This window comes from Bubalus kerabau, chromosome 1 (assembly GCF_029407905.1).
Source record: "Bubalus kerabau isolate K-KA32 ecotype Philippines breed swamp buffalo chromosome 1, PCC_UOA_SB_1v2, whole genome shotgun sequence".
Classification (NCBI taxonomy): domain Eukaryota; kingdom Metazoa; phylum Chordata; class Mammalia; order Artiodactyla; family Bovidae; genus Bubalus; species Bubalus kerabau.
Genome location: NC_073624.1, coordinates 175111801 through 175123912, shown reverse-complemented (window position 1 = coordinate 175123912; position 12112 = coordinate 175111801). Strand labels below are relative to the sequence as shown.

At 50.4% G+C, this 12112-nt stretch overlaps 1 protein-coding gene across 2 annotated transcripts; it reads right to left on the bottom strand.

Moving 5' to 3' along the window:
• Positions 1-5675: 5675 nt before the first annotated feature.
• LOC129641917 (bone marrow stromal antigen 2-like) lies at positions 5676-9938 on the bottom strand. 2 transcript variants are annotated; one of them, XM_055566491.1, is made up of 5 exons: positions 9374-9938; positions 8553-8607; positions 8219-8270; positions 7816-7961; positions 5676-6250 (listed from the first exon to the last, which is right to left on the bottom strand). In XM_055566491.1, the coding sequence occupies exons 1-4, from the start codon at positions 9680-9682 to the stop codon at positions 7835-7837; spliced, it is 543 nt and encodes a 180-aa protein (XP_055422466.1). In that variant the 5' UTR covers positions 9683-9938; the 3' UTR covers positions 5676-6250; positions 7816-7834. The 2 variants fall into 2 exon arrangements, with proteins under 2 accessions (XP_055422466.1, XP_055422465.1); XM_055566490.1 differs by lacking the exon at positions 5676-6250 and adding an exon at positions 6432-7583 and having other exon boundaries at positions 9374-9920.
• Positions 9939-12112: the final 2174 nt, after the last annotated feature.

Below are 12112 nucleotides of genomic sequence, written 5' to 3'. Positions count from 1 at the left end.
TTCTGTACCACAAACGGAAGAGGCAGAGGGCGTTTTTTGGGCCGCAAGTCCCCAACTGGGAGAAACGAAGGCTGAGACGTGAGTGGTGACTAGGGCGGTGTTGTGTGTGACTGAGGAGACTGGGTTTTGAATTCAGGAATCTCCTGGTGACCTTGAAGGGTTCACTTAGCGTCTTTGTACCCTGCAGAGCGGACCATCAAGAGCCATAGAAGGTGTCAGAGGACCGACCAGAGCCTGCAGGGAGAGGAGAGAAGCGCTGGACCTCAAATACTACTCAGACTGCAGTTGTCCTACATGGCCACCAGGGGACGCACCAGGCAACAAACAACCACCCAGGCCCCTGTCCTGGCTCCAGGCAGGAACTTGCTGTTTCTGCCAGCACCTGCCTCTACCACCCCGGGACTGCACAAAAACCCTCTGAACTGTAACCGAACATTACCCTAAGCGGCCTTCCCAGGGCAGACTCCTCCCCCACATCTTCTGTTTTAGCTCCTTTATGAAGTATGGAGATAATAGTATCTAATACCCGTTCCTGAGTTGTTTTCACAGGTGTGAAAATGCCACCCCCCTTCCTCCTACCAAGCCACACACCAAATGGAAGATGTTAACCACATGTGGATCAGGACATGTAGCCCCCAGACCTACTGGTGGAAAAGGATTGATAATGTTAACCCCTGTGACCTCACCATCAGTCACTCAGAGAATCCTCCTATACCCTGGGCCCACTGGCCCCTCCCCTGGGTCTTGAAAATGCTTTTCAGAGACCTCTGGAAGGGTCAGGATTCTCCGGCGGCATGAGCGACCGGCCTTCTTGCGCGGCCCTGTAATGAACCTTCCTCTGCTGCAAACCCCACAATTTCTGTGTGTCTGTCCTCACTGTGTGCCAGGGACACGGACTTCAGTTCACGGAAGCTCAGTTTCCTCGTCTGTAACGTGGGGTCATCAGAGGAGCGGCTTCGTCAGGAGGGGCCAATGAGGACTTCTGAGTAAGGCGCTTTGCATCCAGTAGGCACTCAGTGCCCGTGTGGCTGGGCGTGTGACTCAGGGCAGACGGACTGGGGGGAAACGTGGAAATCAGGCCCAGGAGTGAGGAGTACATTTTGAGGAAAGAAGATCAGATCCATTTGGGACACTCAGAACCCAAAAGACGTGGGCGGGAGGTGTCTAGGGAGAGCCCTCCAAAGGGGGTGGGACCCTGGAGTGACATTCCAGGGAACTCAGGCTGCACTGATCTCCCTTCCAAATGGTCAAGGGAGCCAGATCTTCCTGCTGGAGACTGGCCTGATCACACACTTCCTGTTGCAGGGAGTGACTTCTGGAGGCAACTGTGCACCTGTCCACTGTCTTCTTTCACCACAGCCCGACCACTACCCAGGTCCTGTTGGCTCAGCCATTTGCAGGGTTTGCCATCCGCTTGATCAGATGGTACTTGGGGCCAAAGCCAGGGATCCTGGTGTTCAGGATGACACCCCTCTGCCTAGTTACGCGGCTCACAGCAAAGACCCGCTTCCAACAACTCAAGAGACGGCACTACACGCGGACATCACCAGATAGTCTATCTGAAATCAGATTATGTTCTTTGCCCCCAGAGATGGAGAAGCTCTATACAGTGAGCAAAAATAAGACCTGGAGCTGACTGTGGCTCAGATCATGACTCCTTCTTGCCAAATTCAGGCTTAAATTAAAGGAAACTAAGCCATTCAGGTATAACCTAAAGCCAATCCCTTATAGTGGAGGTGACGAATAGACTCAAAGGGTTAGATCTGGTAGACAGAGCGCCTGAAGAACTATGAAGGGAGGTTTATAACACCATACAGGGGTCAGGGACCAAAACTGTTCCGAAGCCAAAAACATACCTGAAGGCAAAGTGGCTGTCTGTGCTTAGTGGCTCAGGCATGTCGGACTCTTTGCCACCCCATGGACTCTAGCCCACCAGGCAGCTCTGTCCATGGGGATTCTCCAGGCAAGAATACCGGAGTGGGTTGCCATGCCCTCCTCCAGGGGATCTGTACAACCCAGGGATTGAACCCAGGTCTCCTGCATTGCAGGCGGATTTTTACTGTCTGAGCCACAAGGGTTGTCTGAGGAAGCCTCACAAACAGTTGAGGAAAGAAGAAAAGTGAAAGGCAAGGGAGAAGGGAGATAAACCCGACTCAAGGCAGAGTTTCAGAGAACAGCAAGGAGACATAAGAAGGCCTTTTTCAAGGAACAATGCAAAGAAATAGAGAAAAACAGTAGAGTGGGAAAGACCAGAGAATTCTTCTGAAAAACTGGAGATATCATGGGAACATTTCATGAGAAGACGAGCACAATAAAGGACAGATACAGTAAGGAGCTAAGAGAAACAGAAATAACTAAGAAAAGGTGGCAAGAATACACAGAAAAACTATAGAGGAAAGGTCTTTGTGACCTAGATAACCGTAATGCTACGGTCACTCACCTAGAGCTGAACATCCTGGAGTGTGAAGTTAAGTGGGCCTTAGGAAGCATTGCTATAAACAAAGCTAGTGGAGGTGATGGAGTTCCAGCTGAGCTGTTTCAAATCCTAGAAGATGACGCTGTTAAAGTGCTGCTCTCAAGATGTCAGCAGATTTGTAAAACTCAGAACTGGAAGAGGTCAGTTTTCATTCCAATCTCAAGGAAGGCAATGCCAAAGAATGTTCCAACTACCATACAATTGTGCTCATTTCACATGCTAGCAGGGTTTGCTCAAAGTCCTTCAGGCTAGGCTTTAGCAGTACAGGAACCAAGAACATCCATTGTCTGAGGTGGGTTTCAAAACAGCAGAGGAACCAGAGGTTAAATTGCCAACATTCTTTGGATTGTGGAGAAAGCAACGGAGTTCCAGAAAAAAAAATTTACTTTTGCTTCATTGACTGTGCTAAAGGCTTTGACTGTGTGGATCACAACAAACTGTGGAAAATTCTGAAAGAGATGAGAGTGCCCGACCATGTTATCTGTCTCCTGAGAAGCCCGTATACGGGTCACAAGGCAAACTTAGAATTGGACCTGGAACCACTGACTGGCTCAAAATTGAGAAAGGAGTGAGACATGGCTTTATATTGTCACACTGCGTGACACGCTGCATTAACTTTATGCAGAGTACAACATGTGAAAGGCTGGCCTGGATGAATGACAAGCAGGAATCAAGACTTCCAGGAGAAATATCAACAGCTTCAGACATGCAGAGGGCACCACTCTAATGCAGAAAGGGGAGATGAACTAAAGAGCCTCTTGATGAAGTGAAAGAGGAGAATGAAAAACCTGGCTTGAAATACAACAAGCAACAAACTACGGTCAAGGCATCTGGTCCCATCACTTCATGGAAAATAAAATCAGAAAAAGCAGAAACTGTGACAGATTTTATTTTCTTGGTTTCTTCCAAAGTCACTGGGGATGGTTCCTACAGCCATGAAATTAAAAGACATTTGCTCCTTAGAAGAAAAGCTCTGACAAACCTAGACAGGATATTAAGAAGCAGACACATCACGTTTCCAACAGAATTCCATGTATTTAAGTTATGGTCTTTTCAGTAGTCATGTATGGATGGGAGAGTTGGACCATAAAGAAGGTTGAGCGCTGAAGAATCAATACTTTGGAACTGAGGCGCTGGAGAAGACTCTTGAGAGATCCTTGGACAGCAAGCAGATCAATCCAGTCAATCCTAGAGGAAACCAACCCTGAATATTCATTGGAGGGACTGAAGCTGAAGCTCCAATACTTTGGCCACCTGATTGGAAGAGCCAACTCATTGGAAATGACCCTGATGCTGAGAAAGATTGAAGGCAAGTGGAGAAGGCGGCAGCAGAGGATGAGTTGGTTCGATAGCATCACTGACTCAGTGGACATGAATGTGAGCAAACTCTGGGAGGTAGTGGAAGACAGAGGAGCCTGGCAAGCTGCCATCCATCACATTGCAAAGCGAGGGACACCACCGAGTGACTGAACAATGACAATTTCCTCACCCCACCCCCCCAACTCCATTAAAGCCACTCAGCAGCCAAATGACCCAGGAATCAGGGATGGACTTGCTGTGGAGGCTGACGTGGAGCCTGTGTGTCTCCTGAGGAGGGCCTCCCCCCCAGGCTAGGACTCCAGGTGCAAAGACAGGGCTCTTGGCAAAGCTGATAGATGTCGGAAGCCACGTTAGGCGTTACTGACAAAATGGAGGCACGGCCCCAGACCCCTCTCCTCATTCCGCAGGCACAGACCCGTGATGAAGGAGTTAGGCCTTGTAACTCTGACTTGTTTTTTCCTCTCCTCGGCTGAGTTGACCAAAAAGGAATATTAAGGTGCTTATTGTTCTTGAGAGGAGCTTGAGAAGGCACAAAGCCTTCTGCAGCTGTGCTCAGAGAATAATTCATAAAGTTAATCATTGACATTTGTTCAAGGACTTTTACAAAAGAGTGTTCCAGGATGAGCACATAGGCTGCAGCTTGAGGCCATGGGAGGGATTGCTATCTGAAGCCTATTTGTGAGGAGAATGTTTATGGCAAAGGAGTTTACTGAATTTAGGGCTTAGAAATAATTAAAATAGTTAGAAGTTGAAGATTTAAAGAATGTTGTAATGTTAGCATATTTTACTGTAGCTTATAGAGGTTAGGAATTTTAGAGATACTATAGCTAGAAGCCTTTTTAAGAGATAGTGAGCTCAGGATGTTAGGGGCAAACAGGATTTAGAAAGATAAGACATAAACTGAGGAATGTAGCTTGAGTTACAATGTAATCACAAGTTAACTGTAGGACACATAAGAGGAAGTGGATAATAGATGGAAAAGCTGATTCCGAGAGAATCGCTGAAGCAGGAACTCTGTTTGAAGGGCAACAATGATTTATGGAGATAATAAATGTGGCTGAGGGGGAATTGAAAATGTCAAACCTCTGACCTAATGTTTTTGTAAAAGTATAAAAGAGAATCTTAAACTTGAAATAAATAGGCAGTCCAAGAAAACTGAGAGGCTGTCTCATCGCCCACACTGTTCATCTCTTCAGGTTGAATCCCTGGCTGCTAGAGCTGGATGCCGGCAGATATCGGGGCTCCAGTCGGCTGAAATTTGAACTTTAGGGTCAGCTTAGGACCATGATTTGAGATAGGGGTCCAGATTGCATGTGCTCAGCCCTGCCTCCCTGCCAGACCTGGGCAAGTGATTTCATCCTAGCCTTAGTTTCCATAGCCGTAAATGGGGATGAACATAATAGAACTTTGTGCCCCCCCCACCCCCACCCTCATTTTGCAACCAAAGCCCGTGCTGCATTCCCCCCATTCTAGTCTCAGCCCTGGAAACAGGAAGCTTGTGAGTTTTCCCTCTAAGATTTTGATTGGAAAAAGTAATGCATATTCTTCTGAATTTATGCTTTATAAAATATAGGTATATATATATAGTGTCTGTGCCAGGTCTTATTCGTGGCAGGCTGAATCTTTGTTGCAACACATGGAATCTTATTTGTTGCCTGTGGGATCTAGTTTCCTGATCAGGGCCAAATCAGGCCCCCCCTGCATTGGGAGAGTGGAGTCTCACCCACCGGATCACTAGGAAAGTCCTAATCTATCTTTTTCTTCTGTTTTTTGGCTGTGACTTGCAGAATGTGGGATCTTAGTTCCCTGACAACAGATCTCACCCATGTCCCCTGCAGTTTAAGTGAGATGCCTTAACCACCAGACCAGGGAAGTCCCAACCTTTGTTATTTTTTAAAGACTCACTTTATTTTGGTTTGCATGAACCCAGCAAAGACAGTCCAGAAACATTCCATAGACTCTATTTCCATTTCCACCACTTTGGTCACCATTCATCTCTAAGGTGCACATGTTGCAATGTAGGAACCAGTGCTGACCAATAACAGGATTAACTGAAATCCACGCATTATTCCCATCTCCTCAGTTTCCCCTAATGTCCTTTTTCTGCCCCTGGATCCTCACAGGACACTGAGTCCTGATGCCTCTGTAGGCTCCCTTGGGTCAGGCAGAGTCTCAGGCTTTCCTGGTCATGATGACATTGAGAGTGGAGAGTCAGGTGTTCTGTACGGTGGTCCTCGGGTGGGATTGGTCTGGGGTTGTTCTCATGGTTGGACTGGCCTTTGGCGAAAAGGACCAGAGAGGGCACGTGCTGTTCTCATGACACTCATGTGTCCAGGATACAGGCTATCAGCCTGACTTACCCCGTGATGTTGATCATGGTGCCCTGGCTGAGGTGGTGTCCGTCAGGTGTCTCCACCAGAAAGCTACCTCCTTCCTCTCTTCCACCTGTGCCTTCTGGAAAGAGGTGACGATTTATAGCCCACACCAAAGCCATGGGACCCGCACATCATCCTTTTGAGGGTGAGATATTTGTGTATGTTATTTGATATTCTTCGGCCTGGGAGATTTTTCTCCTCTCTTTCATTTATTGTTTTAGTCAGTCATGTACTTATATTCCTGCGAACTCATGGATATTTCTTTTACACATGATGATATTTATTTTGTCACTCAAACAGTTTCCACTTTGGCTCTTTGTTATTTTTCACAAGCTTCATTCCACTAAAGCATTCGGGAACATTCTTTGTAGTCACGTAGAAACCATATGCTTATAAGGGGCTCAGTTAACGAAGGCCACCAACAAACACCATTTTAGGAGCAGGAGGCACACACAGGGAGAGCGTTCTTTCCCTTTTATTGGTCATGACTCCCAGCTTATGGGATATTAGTTCCTAGACCAGGGATTGACCCCAGGCCACGGGAGCCTGGAATCCTAACCACCACGTCATCAGAGAACTCTTCGAGGACTTCATTTTGAGAAGCAGAGAAGTCTCTGGGGGGGGGCTCCCAGAGCTGGGTCCTGCGGGATGAATAGCAGCTTGGGAGATGGAGGTGGCAGGACAAGGTGACACAGATCTGTCCCGAGTCTGCTCCTCCAAGTGTGAGCCGCAGCCCTGCACTTTCCGCCGGAAGGGACTGGGAGCCAGGGCAGAGTGCCCCTCGTCTCAGCCTCGGTTTCCTCGTGGAGCCGGTGCCATCAGGAGAGGAAACGGCAATGAGATGAGAGAAGCCAGGAGATGAGAGAAGAAAGCTGCAGGCAGGGAGCTCTCACCGGGGCCCTTTAGAGGCTGCCAGCAGAGAAGAGGGCTGGGGATGCAGGGGGATGGTGCCTGCTGGAACCCCCGAGATCTTGAGGACCATTCTAGAGCACGGAAGGCTGGTTGTGGATGTCAGTGGATGTCCACCTTTGTCTGCAGGGCAGGCCACAGATGCTTTGGGAGGTCACCCAATGACGCTCCAAACACTCGAGAGTCCAGTTTTCCCCCCAAAAAGGGATGTTTCCATTTCGAGTCCAAAGACCCAAGAGGAAAGTGACTTTCTCAGAGCAGTGTCAGCAAGATGGAGGGGCCGCAACCCGACTCGCGTGCCATCCCTAGCTCTAGGCGGCCCTGGGCCAGCTCTGCTACTTTCCCAGTCTCAAGGCATCCTTTCAGGACTGCCCTGTCTTGGGCCCCTTAGGCTACCCCATCCTCCCTACAACCGTGTTGCCATGTGGTCCTGTCGGGACTGGCCAGGTCCGGAAGCCTCAAACCGGAATCCGAGCTGGAGTCGGCCCGGTCCTGGTTGTGGCCTAAAAGATATCAGAATAGGGAGTCAGAGGCAGACGGATCCCGGGCTCCGCCCTCAGCCCCACCAGACTCCAGGACCCCTCCCAACTCACTGAGCCCTCCCTCGGTCTCCAGATTCCACTCCCCGGTGCCCAGCCGCCTGCCCCGCAGGCAGGCCACCTCCCCAGACCCTGACCCAGGCCCAGCTCCCCGCCTCTCCGAGATTTCTTCTCCCTCGAGACACCCCCTTCTTACCGGCCGGCTTTCTGGGACCTCATTTCTTCAGACACTTGCAGGTGATGAGCACACCCGCGGTCATCACCACACCCACAAGAAACGCGAGGAACAACAGGACGTAGAAGCTAGAGGAGTAATCCTCCACTGAGGCCTCACTCTTTCTTCTGGAATAGAAATCGGGGAACTCAGGCTGCGGCCCCCAGGGGTCCAGGGGATCTGCGCTTTGCCTTTAAGAATCTCCACTCCTCCCCCAAGTCGCTGGGGAGGAGAGTGAGCAGCGGCCACCCCAGGGATGTGTGACAGATGGGACGAGGCTGGGACTTAAACTTAGTCCCCTGACATCGGGGGTTTTTCTGAGCCTAAGGGACTCGGGAGTGTGGGGGTGGAGTGAAAGGGGCGTGGCCGGGGCGTGGTCTCGCACCTTAATTTCTCAGAAAGGTCATGCAGTTGTTGGTTCAAGGTCGCCAACTCTCCTGTTTGAGGGATAGGGTACAGATTCAGGGGCCTCGTGGACACAGTGACCTCGCTAAGCCACCTGACACCCAGCCGGGACATCACGTGACTTAGCGCGGTGTTCATTCATCTCCAGCTGGGAAACCCGGCTCCCGGCTCCCCCACCCCAAATGGAATCTGGACCCCCTTCCTCTTCCCTGATCACAACCCTGGGACCCTCCCTCCGGACTCCCTTTCAACACCTGACCTGTCGCTACCCCCCTAGCCCACTCTGAGGAACCCTGGTCATTTGCTTTTCTCACCCTGAAGCTCCTCCACTCGTGCCTGCTCCTTCTTCAGAGAGTCCCTCAGGGTCACCTGGGTCAGAGGGGAGGGTCAGAACCTGGACTCCTGTGCCTGGGTTCTGGCCCCTCCCTGAGCCCTGGGATCAGAGGTGCTCAGATGCACACACCCTTCATTTCCCATCCAACCCTCCCCCGGCCCCTCAGTCTTCTACCCTGAAGAATGGGCACAACCTCCCACCTTCCCCGGGACACCGGTAAGAGTGTGATCCTCAAAATGGGAGTTTGAAGGCCCCCCAGAAGAGAATGTGGAGGTTCCCCATGCCCAGACTCTAGGAGAATTTTCTAGATGCCCTGGGCTATAGCCCAATAAGATTAAGAGTTCCTTCTATAACCAGAAACAAGGGGCTGGAGGTGGGAAGTGGGAGTGATGATTTCAAAGCCCAAGTTAGAGGTCCATAAGAGATTCAACGTCTCCATATTAGAACAGAAGTGAAAATTTCAAAGGCTCTCAGGATGCAATGCAAAGAGCTGGGTAGGTCCTGTTCCCAGCCCCTAGAGGGATTTCTGCTCCCCAAGATTGCCCAAGAGGAGTTTCTAGATCCCCCCATTCAAGCGCCAGAGTTTAGAGATCCTTCATACCCTAAAGGGATACTGACACACATAATAGGAGTTTTAAGGCTTCCCCCCAACATACCCCAGCACCCCAGAGAGAGTTTGGAGGTTCCCACACCCTGGTGGTGACAAAAAGGACACAGTTTCAAGGTCTATCTCGATCTCCACAAAGACCCTGGGAGAGACCTCCAAGTCCGGGGCCCTCTCGAGGGGCTGCAATGGCTTACCACAGCCTGTTTGCAGGTAGCAGCTTCGGCTTCCTTCTCATGTAAGAGTTCCTGGGCCTGGTTTAGCTGGCGCTGCACGTGTTGGTTGAGCTCCTGACATTCCTTCTGTGCTTGGAGGCCATCCACGCAGGCCTTGCTGTTGGCAATGACAGCGAAGTAGATCATGGGCACAAGAAGCCCCACCGCCAACAGGAGCAGCAGAAGCCCCAGCCACAGCGGCAGCTTGCGGCCACACAGCGCTGACTCACTCGAGTCCTTTTCTTTATCTAAGGGCATCATGAACTCACTCATGTCCTCCTCGGTGTCCATGAGCCCTGGTCTGTAGTGAATAGAAGAAGTAGTGCCATCCTGAACTCCTGGAACCTTTATAGGCTAAGACCGCCCACTCATTAGCATAATAGCGGTGCTGACCAATGAGAAGCTCCAAGAGGATCCTCTGAGTTGGCGATACTCGAATGGAGCCTGTGCAGGCAGAGGGCAGTCAGGCTTGCAGTTTAGGTTTCAGTTTCCTTTTTCCTTTCCCCGGGAAAAAACGGTGGGTTGCTTTTGCCAATTTCTGGCCTTGGGGCTTTCTGGGTTGGATGCTGGCCAGTGAGATCCTGATAGAGGGGAGTGGGGCTCCCTAAGACACCCCCTGTCAAGTCCTAGCCTTTCTCCTACATGTTTCTGAGGGTGACCATTGTAGTTACTGAGCAGCCGGTGAACTCCAGCTCTGTGTTCTGTACCACAAAACGGAAGAGGCAGAGGGCTTTTCTTTGGCCACAAGTCCCCAGCTGGGAGAAATGAAGGCTGAGACGAGTGGTGACTGGGGCGGTGTTGTGTCTGACTTAAGAGACTGGGTTTTGAATTCAGGGATTTCCTGGTGACCTTGCTGGGGTTCACTTAGCGTCTCTGTCCCCTGCCGAGCGGACCATCAGGAGCCATGGAGGGTGTCAGAGGACCAACCAGAGCCTGCAGGAAGAGGGAAGAGCTGGACCTCAAACAGTACTCAGACTGCAGTTGTCCTACATGGCCACCAGGGGACGCACCAGGCAACAAATAACCACCCAGGCCCTTGTCCTGGCTCCAGGCAGGAACTTGCTCTTTCTGCCAGCAACTGCCTCTACCACCCCGGGACTCCACAAAAACCCTCTGAACTGTAACCGAACAGGACTCTAAGCGGCCTTCCCAGGGCAGACTCCTCCCCCATATCTTCTGTTTTAGCTCCTTTATGAAGTATGGAGATAATAGTATCTAGTGCACATTCCTGAGGTGTTTTTTACAGATGAAAATGCCCATGCCCTATGGTGTGTCCCTGGGAGCCCCTCTCCCCTCTCACAGGATCTTACTGGCCAGCATCCAACCCAGAAATGCCCAAGGCCAGAATTTGGCGAAAGCAACCCACCATTTTTTCCGGGAAAAGGATAAAGGAAACTGAAACCAAAACCTAAACCCAAAGCCTGGGCTGTCCCCTGCCTGCACAGGCTCCAAATGAAAAAGCTGCTGCTGCTGCTAAGTCACTTCAGTCCTTTCCGACTCTGTGTAACCCCATAGACCGTATAGCCCTCCAGTCTCTGTCCCTGGGATTCTCCAGGCAAGAATATTGGAGTGGGTTGCCATGTCCTTCTCCAAATGAAAAAGCCCCACCAACCTAATGGAAAATGTTAAGTACTTAGGACCATTAGTGTTTACTCCCCAGACCCACTGGTGGGAAAAGATGGATGATGTTAATCCCTGTAACAAGCACCCTGTGACCTCCTCATCAGCCATGAGGAGAATTGTGCAGGAGCTGATCCCATAATCCGTGCCCAGTGTCCCCTCACCTAGCCTTGAAAAACGCTTTGCAGAAACCCCTCTGGGAGTTCAGGAGTTTTTTGTGGGTCCTGAGCCACCAGCTTCCTTGGATGGCCCTGCAATAAAACTTTCCCTGTTCCAAATTCCAAAATTTCCGTGTGACTGGTCTCTCACTGTGCACTGAGCACATGGACCTGTGCTAAGGGAACCTCCGTTTTATCCTGTGTAAAGAGGGGCCACAACAAGGGCAGCCTCGTCAGGAGGGGCCAGTGAGGGGTTCTGAGCAAAGTGCTTTGGCCTCCAGTTGTTCTCTCAGCTGTGTTCAACTCTGTGACCCCATTGTCAGCTACAAATTGGCACTTAGCAAAGGCACTGTCAAGCAGTGAAAAACAAAGGCATTTGCCATCTGCCTCTATGGAGATTGAACCTCATGCTGCTACATCTGTTGACCTTCAACAACCCCTGAGGGAGTTCAGGGTGGAGGGAGGCACTCTGTGCTCCAGGGAATCTGGTGGGACAGGCCTTTAGATAGTTGGATGTTTTTAGGAACAGGTTTTATTATCTCAATCCTTGCATCTCCTCATATCTAGAGAAGCGCTAAATCCCTTCATGGTGACATCAGATCCTCATGACTAACAAAAAACCATTTGTAAAATGAGTGCTTCATGGGATTGAACTCCTCCTTCACCAAAACCTTATATATTGACCTTTCCATATTGCTGCTTTGGAGCAGTCTCTCAGAGCTATTTGAGATGCTGCCTCCCGGGCTGTGGTCCTCATTTTGCCCCAAATAAAACTTAACTCACAATTCTCAAGTTGTACATCGTTTTTTTTTTAAGTCAACAGTTATGGCGACCACAAAGGGACCCAGAGTGGACTTCCTTACTTCGACTGGACTCCACGGGGAACCGGGTACCCGCAGTGGCCCCTTGCACCCATCCGCCTCCTCAGGGAGTGCAGACAAAT